This window comes from Pelophylax lessonae, assembly GCF_965119305.1.
Source record: "Pelophylax lessonae genome assembly, chromosome: 4".
Classification (NCBI taxonomy): Eukaryota; Metazoa; Chordata; class Amphibia; order Anura; family Ranidae; genus Pelophylax; species Pelophylax lessonae.
Genome location: NC_138771.1, coordinates 274,701,084 through 274,714,383, shown reverse-complemented (window position 1 = coordinate 274,714,383; position 13,300 = coordinate 274,701,084). Strand labels below are relative to the sequence as shown.

At 40.2% G+C, this 13,300-nt stretch overlaps 1 protein-coding gene across 1 annotated transcript in view; it reads left to right on the top strand.

The window, feature by feature from the left end:
- Positions 1-11,672, top strand: part of LOC309553361 (plexin-C1-like) — a 201,429-nt gene extending 189,757 nt beyond the window's left edge. The window contains exons 30-31 of the mRNA XM_082254465.1: positions 3,592-3,666; positions 11,146-11,672. Of these exons, the coding sequence (XP_082110591.1) occupies positions 3,592-3,666; positions 11,146-11,250 (180 nt within the window). The 3' untranslated portion in view covers positions 11,251-11,672. The remainder of the gene's footprint in view (positions 1-3,591; positions 3,667-11,145) is intronic.
- Positions 11,673-13,300: the final 1,628 nt, after the last annotated feature.

Genomic DNA, 13,300 nt, shown 5'->3' with positions numbered 1-13,300 from the left:
TAAACAAATGGTGTTCATCAAATTACTTCAAACAAAGTAAGCTTGGGACATACTGTAGTTCAGGGTTTCTCAACTCCGGTCCTCAGGGCACACTAACGGGCCAGATTTTAAGTGTTACCTTGGGGAGATGCAGAGTAGAATACTGCAATCACTGAGCAGCAAATGATATCACATGTGATGTATTTCAGTTTTCTTGCAAACCTGGGCTGTTAGTGTGCCCTGAGGACCGGAGTTGAGAAACACTGCTGTAGTTATATGCAGATGGAGAATATCTTTTTATATTTTTCTTTTCAATAAAAAAATTATTAAATAAAAAAAAGACGGAGAATATCTGTTAGCCATCGGAGATAGCCTTTTAGCCAAACCCATGGACAGAGAATTCCTGTTCACATGACTCGCGAACGCGCACATGCGCATACACAAACGCACCTGCGTTCACACCCACCACTAAGTGGCGCCAAGTGGGCTATATAGACACCTCTGCTGCACTAGGACCTTGCCTTATGGCCTACAGTGTTCTGCTACCTGCTACCTGTTCCTGTTGTTTAAACTCTGTTGCCGTCCTGAGCCGTCTGACCACGCTTGTACTCTGCCTGAACCAACCCCTGGCTTGCTCTTTCGACCACATCTCTGCTTTATCCCTCTGTCTGCCTGTTTGCCGTTGCCAACTCCAGCCTGAACCTGACTACTCTGCTGCCTTCTGCTCTGTTCCTTATGTGCCTGTTAGTTACCGACCCGGCTTGCCTGACCCTGCTGTGTGACCGGCCATCCTTATGCTTCCTGCCAGTTTGCCAAGTGTCTGCTGCCTGTTACCTACCAGCCTGCTAAGAATCTGCTGCCTGTGACCAGCCAGTCTGCCAAGTACCTGCTGTCTGCCACCCGCCATCCTGCTAAGTACCTTCTGCCCTGCGTTACGATCTAGCCTGTATAGCTCACATCTGCAGCCTTCACCATCTCAAATTCTAGGCACTCGTTCCACTCCAGGCTTCCATGCCTCCTGTTTACATTATCAGGGGTATCAGCCCGGGAGTGTAAGAGATCGCCTTCTTCTCCACGTCAGGCTCCATCTCCAGGTACGTGACAGAGTTTAAGTGTACTGAATACAATATATTCAATTCTTTCCAGGTATGTGTTATGACAGACCTGGGTTTGTTCCTTTCAGTGAAAACATGAACACTTGCATGTTGTTAATAAAAAAGAGTCAGCACAAAAATACAAATATTATTATGTATAACTGTGTCTTACCTTTATTACAATCCATATCTGTAAAATCCATCATTAATCAAGTACATGTTGCTGTGCAACCGATTTCTAAAGTATGTCATATGTACTTTTATTGCCAGTATTTCTTAACCTCTTCCCGTCTGCGCTATCGCCGAAAGATGGCTACAGCCTAGACCTTAATTGCTGGGAGGGCGTCCATGTACGTCCTCCGGTGCATGAACTGCCTGTGTGCGGCTCGCTCTGTGATTACACAGATTGAAGTAAGGGGCCTGTCCCGGCCCCTTACCATGTGATCAGCTGTCAGCCAATGACAGCTGATCATGTGATGTAAACAGCAACTGGCGATCAGCTTTTTTTTTCACCTCACACTGTCAGCGTGAGGAGAAAAAAAAGGCAGATCGCCGGCTACTGTCAGAGGGACATCTGTCCTGAAGAGGAAAGGAGCATCTGTGCCCACCAGTGTCACCTACCAGTACCCACCTGTGCCCACCAGTGCCATCTAGCAGTGCAGGTCAGCGCCACCTACCAGTGCCCACCAGTGCTACCTATCAATGCCCACTAGTGACACATATCAGTGCCAATCAGTGCCCCGTCATCAGTGCTGCCTTTCAGTGTCACCTACCAGTGCCTATCATTGCCCATCAGTGCCACCTATCAGTGCCCATCAGTGCATATCAGTGCCACCTATTAGCGCCACTTATTTGTGCCCTTCAGTGCCACCTACCAGTGGCCTTCAGTGCCGCCCATCAGGGCCCATCAGTGCCACCTCATCAGTGCACATCAATGAAAGAGAAAAATTACCTGTTTGCAAAATTTATAACAAACTATAAATGTTTTTTTTTTTCGGTCTTTTTTTGTTTGTTCAGCAAAAAAAAAAAAAAAAACCTCAGTAGTAATTAAATACCACCAAAATAAAGCTCTATTTGTTTGAAAAAACTTATAAAAATGTCATTTGGGTACAGTGTTGCATGTCCCTGCAATTGTCATTGAAAGTGCGACAGCGCTGAAAGCTGAGAATTGGCCTGGGCAGAAAAGGGGTTTAAGTGCCCAGTAGGCAAGTGGTTAAATCTGTAGAAACATTCAGCTGTTTTCAAAAAACCCAAACATTTACTTAGAAATGTAGGGTTGGTGATTTACCTAAATTGTATAAATTGACTGTGATTAGTAAAGTAACCCTTGAAATTGGAAATTCATGTTTCTCTGCTCCAGACTTCCAGGATCCCCAGCTGGTAATTTTTTAGCCTTTTTTTTTTTAAATAACACAGTGCTAATAATTACTGAGCTAGTACTTCTGATTAAATACCTCTACAAGGTAAAGGATATGCTTAATATATGTTCACTGGAGGGATATAAGGACTGGAGTTGAGAAAAACATCTGTAAAAAAAAAAAATATACATACAAATTAGATAAAAGTTCTGTTCTTTAAGATCTCATACCTAACCACACATTGCCAACCATCCTCAAAATAACTACAGTTACAAAAGCAAGAAGCCCCGTGCCTATTTACCATCTAGCAATACTAAACACTGTAGGTGGCATCCATATGAAGCCCCATGACAAGGTATTACAGTTAGGACTTGGTACTCCGGATGTTGTTATCTTTGGTTTGGGTGCTGACTCCACTGATGGTTATCTAGAGGAAACATCTTGGGCTTGTATTTCCTACAGTTAGTCTGATTTACTGGAGTACATTAAAAACCTACATTTGGTTACAGTTTGAAGGATGACTTGGATAAAGTAGCATGATCTAACCAGATTGCCTGATTCTGATGTAACTAGTTAGATCTGTCATCTCTTGGTTATTGGGTACTTTAAAATTTCATGATTACATGACAACCAAGCATCTATGAGGTATCTAAGACCTTATGGGTTCACCCATGTAACCACCACAGCGTGTATGAATTTATTGTCTTAAAGCAGTTTCAAGACTAGTTTGGCAGGTTGAACGGTGCGACTCAAGTAGTAGTAGTAGTAGTTTTGGTTTCAGGAACATTACAGTTTCATACTGTTCTAAAGAGTGCCTGGCATTTGGGGTTCATGCAATTTACCAGTGCTTATCTTTTGCAGTACTGGTGTATTTTTATGAGAAATAAACATTATTACAACATATTAGACAAATTGCAATCCATCTTTCATAGATCTATTTTAATTATACTGAGCTTCTTTGGTTATTGCTACTCTATTTTGCACATCATTACTGCTTTTTGCGCTGCTCTAGTGATTAGGCCTATATACAGTGTAAGCATGTTTATGCAGAATGTAAAGGTTGTAGATTGTAGTGATATATTAGAATGTGAACTAAGGCCTGTACTAAATCATTTTTATATGACACAAGCATTTTACTAGTATCTTTATTATGTCCTTAGAAACACGAACATGAATTTAAAGATGGTGTGGCTCTTTTAGAACTTTACAAATACATTGAAAAATACAATAATGTGGTATGTATACGGTTTTATTTTATTTAAAAAAATATACTTTGTGTTGTGAAAATCAATAATACTGTATTACATATTTAAAGCATGTATCTATACATCTATATATATATATATATATATATATATATATATATATATATATATATATATATATATATATATAGATATAGATATAGATATAGATATAGATACATATCTACATATATAGATATATATCTTATATATATATGTATATATATATATTATTGATATATTACAGGAGACTTTTCAGAGTAATAAATACAGTAATACCATTTATTCTGCTCTCCACAAACGCTTGTCATTTAATGTCTCTAGCACACCCATGCACACTGTAGGAACAGTTTGGGCAAAAACCAATTAACCAAGTATAGCAATATTTGTATGCAGTGCGGAGAGGGAGGTGTCACAGTCCCCGCTGCTCTCTATGGGGAATCGGATGAGAGCGGACCGCCTGTCCGCTCTCATCCGATCCCATCCGATCCCCAGGACGGATGGAAAATAGGGTTTCACGGACAGGATCGGATGCGGATGGCAGCGGGTGTCAGCGGACATGTCACCGCTGACATCCGCTGCTCCATAGGGCTGAATGGGGCATCCGATCAGATCCGCATTAAAAATTGACAGGCGGATCTGATCGGAACGCCCGTGTGAAAGAGCCCTTAGGGGTCCAATCTGTCTGCCGCAATGTCGCAGTCCCGCTAAAAATGGCTGATCGCCGCCATTACTAGTAAAAAATAAATAAATAAAATTACAATAATTTTTCCTCTAGTTTGTAGATGCAATAACTTTTACGCAAACCAATTAAAATACGCTTAGTGGGATTTTTTTTTACCAAAAATATGTAGCAGAATACAAATTGGCCTAAAATGATGAAAATATTTGATTTTTACATTTTTTTTTTATTGGGAATGTTATATAGCAGAATGTGAAAAATATTGGGTTTTTTTCTGAATTGTCACTTTATTTTTGTTTATAGCGCAAACAAAAAAATTTCAGAGGTGATCAAATACCACCAAAAGAAAGCTCTATTTGTGGGGGGGGGGGAAAGGACATTAATTTTATTGGGGTACAGCGTCGTGCGACCACGCAATTGTCCATTAAAGTAACGCAGTGCCGAATCGCAAAAAAATACCTGGTGATTAAGGGGTAAAACCTTCTGGTCCAGAAGTGGTTAAATAAGTAGCCCAAGATAATGCATCACATAGTTTGCTAGAAGTTTTCAGTAGGTTAAGATTAAGTGCACTTTAATGATAACTTAAGGAAAATGTTTATGCTTTCAGTAACAATCCCCTCTATAGGAGTCCATGTTTTTCTATTATCCAGCCTAAAGTGACACTAAACAATATCATTATTCTCTTAAAATAACCCATACACGTCCACTACCGAATGGCTCCGTAATCTATTTTTCATATAATCTTTTTCCTAATGTGTTTTATTGCCTCCTTGTAACATCCTCCAGGAGTTACTAAACATCTCCTTTTCCCTGTCCCTTTTCTTTAATTTAACAAGCAGTGCACGTTAGCTGCAGTCATATGCACTGCTCTATGCAAACTTTATACCTCATGGTCCATAGTGCTAATGCTGGCCATACATGTATAGATTTTTGCTTGTAAATTTTAGTTGTAAGATTTTCTAATCGTTAGTGGGGTCAAATCGATGTCCGTTTTTGAGTGCAGTGATAGGAAAATTGGAAAGGGCAGGATTAAAAAAGTTTCTCGATCTAACTAATAATGTGGTTTTTGCTCAGAAATTACATTTATTTTAAAAGCAAAAAATAATTTTCGAACGTCATTTGCCCGTTCATGGGATGTTCAAAGAATTTTTGTACAACTTTTCATATGAACATTCTCTCCAAAAAATCTATACGCGTATGGCCAGCATTAGCCCATCTTTGGGAGCAAGCAAAAGAGAAGGTGGCTACTTTCTTACATGCAGTGGGATCGTGGAGAACAAATGTAGCCACCCTCTAACAGTAAAGTTTTCCCCTGTGTATCAGAGCCTGATGTGGGCTGCCATCATCCCCATCATGTGAAAAAAAGGAAAAAATTCCCCCTGTGTATGTGGGACTTTCAAAACGGCAGCTCAAACATCAATATTAATATAAAATCAAATGTTTAATGTATAAAAAATATTTGTACATATGCATGACAGAAAACTTCTAAAAACATGTCTCCCAGGCAGTTGCGTATTTGATCACAAAGAGAAAAGATGATTCCCCAACTAACCCGACGCGTTTCAGGACCATGCCTTTCTTCAGGGGTAATACAGAGAAGATATGATAGTTCAAGAAGTATTTCTTCAGAACAAAAAATATATAATATAAAGAAAAGCATTGTAAGATGTATACAACAGTGACAAACTTCCTGATTGAGATGTCCAACTGGACTATACATACCATCAAGGTGTGCTTACAAACAAAGGCTATGTAGATAGGATTAAAAATAGAAGGAGTCAGCGCTTTGCAAACATCCGCAGATACCGAGGGACCCGGGGATCCAGGGACTGGGCCAGCTCAAAAAATACCCACGGAGGTCCCCACACACTGTGGGTCACCGATGTTCCTCTGCCCACCATAGGGCAATGCAATGTGAAAGATAATATACTGCTGTATAATAACTCCATAGGGATCCCCTCGGTAACCCCCCATATCTCTGGCTTATCATGTGTACCAAATTCAGATTTCAAAATAAGCTTAATTAGTTGTGAGCTCAAATATAGCAATATATCCCTTTAAATGATATTGAGGAGGATCTGATTTATTCCATGTGGAAATCCTATAGGGAAGCAAATAAATATAGATTGCCCATCAAAAGTTAATCTGATAGTAATAAGATCTCTATATGATCTAGTGTAACCATATGCAATTCAATTAAATTTACCTTATATGGGAAGATCTCCCTCCACATTGAGATGAAGCTGGGTCTCACTTGGTCTTGTTAGGAAAAAACCTAAGGGGATGCAAATGGATGCAGATTCTGCATAAAGAAGTAAGGTCTCTGTCCCATGTATAGCCCATGTTTAAGTAAATAGAATTTACCTGCTAGGTCTTAAGGCGACCGATCTCCTGGGCACTGTACCCACAATGGATCACTCCTGGGTTTATAATGGCGCTGGCACCCACGCATGCATGCTTGGCACGCCCTAATGTTTTTTGTTTTTCTTTCATGCGCTCCACAGACACCGGCGCTGAATGCAGGCCTAGAACCACCGCCAAACATTCCCTCCAAACAACTGGAGGAGCAAAAGGCAGCGGTAGTGGACTGCTGCTGGGTGGGCTCTGCAACACTCGGCGTAAGAGCCCCCCATGCACCGGGTGGGATTGTGTGCCGACCCCTAAATGGAAAGTGTCCCATCCATGGGAGCCCGCCCTCCAGTGGCGAAGCGGAGAACTGCTTCCCAATCAGGGAAGGCAAAAGCATTGAATCCATAGATCAAAAATGATGACAGTAATAAATATCATATTTGGCACCAATAGCAATATAAACAAAAAGGAGGAAGGGAGAGAAGGAAAGAAAAGAATTTCCTTAACCCATTATGAATTGAACATGAACCATTACAGTATTCGCTTAAGACACACGTAAAGTATAAGACCTCAGGGGGGAATAAGGGGAAGGGGGAAAGATAGGATAAGGGGAAGGGGAACCACTTCGAAAAGATGGGGCAGGGAGGGGAAAGACAACACTAGTAAGGATAATGGATCAGTGTCTCTCCTAAATAGTACTGATCTGGTGTTCAATTGTAGTATTAATCTATAGTTCACTTATTTTCCCCACCCCCCGATGCAACATTCTCCTCCCCTACCACTAGGATGGACAGGGTCCAAAATAAAAAATTTGTTATAGGGGAAAATACCCCCATGTACTGTACATCCCTCACATGTCTCCCCAAAGGGAGGTCTGGGTTTTTGGAAGGCTTTGCATCAGGAGGCCGGGAAAAATAGGTAAACTACAGATTAATACTGCAATTGAACCCCAGATCAGTACTATTTAAGAAAGACACTGATCCATTACCCTTACTAGTGTTGTCTTTCCCCTCCCTCCCCCCATCTTTTCCGGTAATTCCCCTTCACCTTATCCTATCTTCCTCCCTTCCCTTTATTCCCCCCCGAGGTCCTCTACTTTACGTGGTGTTTTTGGGCGGCACTGTGCGTTCCACGGTCGGTTGGTCCCATTGGTTGACGATCATGCATGCGCGAGTTGCCAAGCGCGCAGGCGCCCAGCGCCATTAAAAACCCCCGGAGTAGTCCATTGTGGGCACAGAGTCCAGAAGATCCTTCACTACCTTAAGACCTAGCAGGTAAATTCAATTTACTTAAACATGGGCTATATATGGGACAGAGACCTTACTTCGTTATGCAGAGACTGCATCCCTTTGCATCCCCTTAGGTTTTCTACCAACAAGACCAAGTGAGACCCAGCTTAATCTCAATGTGGAGGGAGATCTTCCCATAATAGGTTAATTTTTAATTGAGTTGCCTATGGTTACAATAGATCATATAGAGATCTTATTACTATCAGATTACCTTTCCATTGTACAACTATACCTATTTGCTTCCATATAGGATTTCCACATGGATTAAATCAGATCCTCCTCAATATCATTTAAAGGGATATTTTCCTATGTTTGAGCCCATGACTATATGCTAAACACCCAGGTAATTATGCTTATTTTGAAATCCGAATTTGGAACAGATGATAAGACAGAGATTTGGGGGGATATCGAGGGGATCCCTATGGAGCTTTCATAAAGCAGTTTACTATCTTTCACACTGCATTCCCCTAGGGTGGGCAGAGGAACATCGGTGACCCACATTGTGTGGGGACCTCTGTGGGTATTTTTTGAGCTGGCCCAGTCCCTGAATCCCCAGGTCCCTTGGTGTCTGTCGATGGTTGCAAAGCGCTGACTCCTTCTATTTTTAATCCTATCAACATAGCCTTTTGTTTGTAAGCACACCTTGATGGTATGTACTGTATAGTCCAGTTGGACATCTCAATCAGGAAGTTTGTCACTGTTGTATACATCTTGCAATGCTTTTCTATATATTTTATATTTTTTGTTCTAGAGAAATACTTCTTGAACTATCATATCATCTCTGTATTACCCATGAAGAAAGGCAAGGTCCTGAAACACGTTGGGTTCTTTGGCGAATGATCTTATCTCTTTGTGATCACATATGTAACTGGCTGTGAGACACACGTTTTTAGAAGTTTTCTGTCATGTATATGTATATGTACAAATATTTTTTATACATTAATAAACATTTGATTTTATATTCATTTTAATGTTTGAGCTGCCGTTTGAAAATCAAACATACACAGGGGGAATTTTTTCCTTTTTTTCACCCTCTAACGGTAGGTTGTATTACGGCAGCAAAAAATGGATTTTGGAGATTTGAAGAAGGCTGAGAGCAATAGAAGGTAATTTCTAATCATAAGAATACATAACTGATAAGAAATTCTTCTTTTTAAAACAGAGTTTAGTGTCACTTTTAAGTTTAGGCCCCTTGAGCTGCCCAGAGCTGCCCAGAGCTGTTATAGCTGTTATAGCTACTTTATTGTAACTAATTGATAACAGTGAGCTTATTAGATGCTACATCCGGTGCTATACTGTAACTAGTTGAGAACAGTGAGCTTATTAGATGTGCCAGGGTGAAGAAAATAACTGCCACAGACAATAATGCCAACCCACATACACATGTACTAGGGTGTGGCTGGGGATATCATTATCCTCAAAAATATATGATGCCCTACAGAGGGTATTGTTGATGATGGCAGGAAGGGAGGAGGTGAGGCATCTCTTGGATTGCAGGATTTTGTAGGATTTTGTTATTTTAATTAGACAGCTACATATATTTTCAAGTTGGTAAATCTCATGTAGCACCCTCCTAGGTAGGTGATAGTGATAAAGTATAGTTTTGAGCTCTGTCTGTTTACCAGAAGGGCTGCAGGTAAATCTATATTGTTCTCTGCCTACCAGAGAGCAGGATCTGTTAGTGAGATCTGCTCATTGTGCTCAGGATGCAACTCGTTCTGTCTAGAGAGTGTTTCACACTGGTCCAATAGGGAGGCATATTGGACAGTGGGAGGAAACCTGACTAATGAGTGCACAGGCATTTAGTACAGCCCTGGTGATTTGACAAAGGAAAAGTGCCATGGTGCATGCTTGGATACTGTATAAAAGCCAGGAGCACATGTGCTCGAGGCCTTTTGTCTGGATAGCAGAGTCCGGGAGGGAGGGGACGGCTGCCTCCTCCTCTGTAGAGGTAACATGCAGCCTCAGGGGGTCGTCCTGAGGTCCTGGAGAGTAGCATTGAGGAACTGAACCCGAAGGTCCAAAGGAGCTGACTGAGAGGGGAGAAACTGGAGGACATGTCTCTGCAGTACAGTGAGTACAGAATCTGGTGTCAAGGGGCCTGACCTGAAGGGGGCCACCCCCTGCTCCTAGGATAGTCAGTGGTCGGTGTCGGTTGAAAGGGGATGCTAGTGAGAGTGTCCTGAAGATAAGTTATCATCCACTAAGTTGTCTTGCTAGGAGGTAAAGAGCAAGAGACTTAACCCTTTCTACACTTGTGGCAGTGTGGATTAAGCAGCCTAGCTGTTTCCAATTAACCTAGAAGGCTTGAAGATATAAGTCCTCAACTAATGTGAATAGTTCAACTGGAGTATCCCACTATTCCCTTCTCCTATCCCAGTTCCAAATAAACACAAAAAAACAAAACAAACACCACTCCATCAGGAGCAAGGAGGGATCCACGGACTATATCTCAAGGTAATCACGTGCTGGTAATCAGGGGATCCCATCAAGTCAATATTCAGCATTCCCTGCGGGGATAGTGCTACACTCAGATACCAATACTGTACAATATGTGCTCCTAATCTTTACTATCTACTACCACAACAGATGTGCACAGTATAGAACCTGAATTCTGATGCTTGTGTTCCTATAAATGGGTACTGAGGTAAAACTTAGGCCAGCCATACACAGTTTGAACCGTTAATGGGCAGGTTAAATGTATCATGTTGATCAATCAACTTGGATACAACCAGCCTGACGGATTATTTTACGATTATCGCTAGCGACCGCTATAGCCGCTAGCGATAATCACTGTCTTCTCCTCGTGGGGATGGCTCATTTCAAGAAAGTAATTCACACCGTGCAAGGCCGGCTTTATACGTTTTTCTTATTCAATTTCCTTTAGGCATCTTTATATATATTTTTTCATTAGCAGGATTAGAATTATGTCTTTTTTTGCCATTTGATGGGGCACTCTTTGGCTCAGCATTGACATATGAAACATGTAGATTCTGTGGTTTCAAATACTGCTATATATTTTTTTTAGTAAACATACTAAAGGAGCAGATCTCAGGCCTCCCATTGTACCTCTCTGTAGTATATAGGCATATAGAATGTTAAAAAAAAAAAAATAGTTGTCCTTAGTAATGATTTTCCCAACTTTTTCAGATTATAAGTATTCTAGAAAAGGAGACAGGATTTGACTCTGAAGTGAAGCAGTTGTTGAACCTACAAAACCTAAGCAAAGACAAGAACATGTGTACATGGGAATGAAGATGACCAACAAGAATGAAAATGTAAATGGACAAAGCACAGAGGGTTCTTAAGACAACCTCTTCGACCCTCCAGGAAAAAGCTTTTAAAAGCATGCAACCTTTTAAATAAATGTATTGATGCTCAAGTGACAGAATAAAAATTGCCCATGCAATGGCGATGACTGAAAAGAGAATGACAGCTAACATGGCAAATGTACATTCTGAGGTGTTAAAGGAACTCAGTACAAAGATTTAGAGATTTTTTTCTAAGATATTCTTGCATCATATTTTGAATACATAAGGCCCTGGGTATTGTATGCTTTCCTTTATTTCTGACTGAATACATTTTCTGCAAGTACAGAAAATAGCTGTTGATCCTGACAGAAATCCAGTGTCTTTGTGTACTGAACTGAAATCTCAAACAATGTAATTAACCTTTCCAGTTCTTCATATGTAATACAACAAGAAGATGGGGAAGTGTCTATAGTTCAGATCAGGAGAGGAACCTAGGATGACAACACTGTTTCTTCATAGATATAAGAGTATGGTGAATGAGCACTGTCAACCTAGAATGGGACGTGTGTTACTGGCAAGATCACAAAGTAAAAATAAAGAAAAAAATAAGCTTAGAAATAAAAAAATGCAGACACAACTTTTAAAAGCTGATGAGCTGCAACATATTACATTTTTGGTTTTGAGTTTAGAAACATTTTAACTTGGAAGTGACCATAGGCAGCGCAAAGAGTTTTTATTTAAAATGTAGGTCTAAGATGACATTCTTAAACATTGTATAACCACCTACCTCACTAGTTGATATGGCATTCTTAAGCTGGGTACACATTAGAAGTTTTTTTTTTTTTTGTTAAACCTAGCTGGCTGAACAAAAAAAACTATCAGATAGCCTTACTAACAAAAGCGTTGTGTTCTAACAGGGGGACTGCTCCCCTCCAGAATACACTGACTGACAGCACTGATTGGCTGCCAGTGCTGATCGGATGCTGGTTTTCCAGCATGGGCGTTAGGGTGGCTTCTGTAGAACAAACAGCTGTACACGCAGGCAGAAAGTCGGCCTGTTCCAGTCGAACCGACCGATTTCAGACAATTTTGCTAATTAGCAGCTGTTCTTCATTTAGCATTCTTGATTGCTATGACTACCTTCCAAAACACAGTAGTGTGCAAATATGCATATGCGGAGAACTTTATGCAGCCTGTACCCAGATGGGACCAAAAAAAAAAAATAAAACCACATTGGTTATTAGGTTAGGAAATGATACACAAAACAAAGTGACATATAACAACCAACTAGTGTTCTGGTCCTTTAGGTAGAAAAAAAAAAAAAAAAAAAGACAAAAGGTTAATTACTAATGGGCTACTGACAGTTAATTCACTTTGCACATTGCTATTTGCTTATTTAAAAAGCCTGAATGCCTCTTGCAGTACTATACATATCTAATGCCCACTGCATTGTATATGGTTTTTACCAATAAAATACTAAACAACATAATCTTTTCAAAGCAAATAATTTCATTTCTACAACTTGTAAATACAAGTAAGAGACAAAGTTGATATACAGTACAGTGAAAATGCTTTAGGCAGGTGTGAAGAAATGCTGTAAAGTAAGAATGCTTTTAAAAATATATATTTTAATTGTTTATTTTTATCAATTTAAAAAATGCAAAGTGAGCGAACAGAAGAAAAATCGAAATCAAATCCATATTGGGTGTGACTACACTGGCTTCAAATCAGCATCAATTCTTACACTTGCACACTTTGTATACTTGTGCAAAGTCAGGAATTTTGTAGGATTAGAGTCAGGTGTATAATTAATCAATTATGCTAAGCAGGTGCTAATAATTAGAGATGGGCAAAACTCTCCCTGGTTTGGTTCGTGCCAGAACTCTTGAACAGAGCAATAGGTGCAGACCCGAGCTTGAAAAGCCATAAAATGGGTATGGGGGTCCGGGTACTGTCCTGGGGGACATGTATCAATGGGAATTTAAAAATTTACAGTTTTTACAAGAGCAATGATTTTAATTATGCTTAAAGTGAAACAATAAAAATGAAAACTT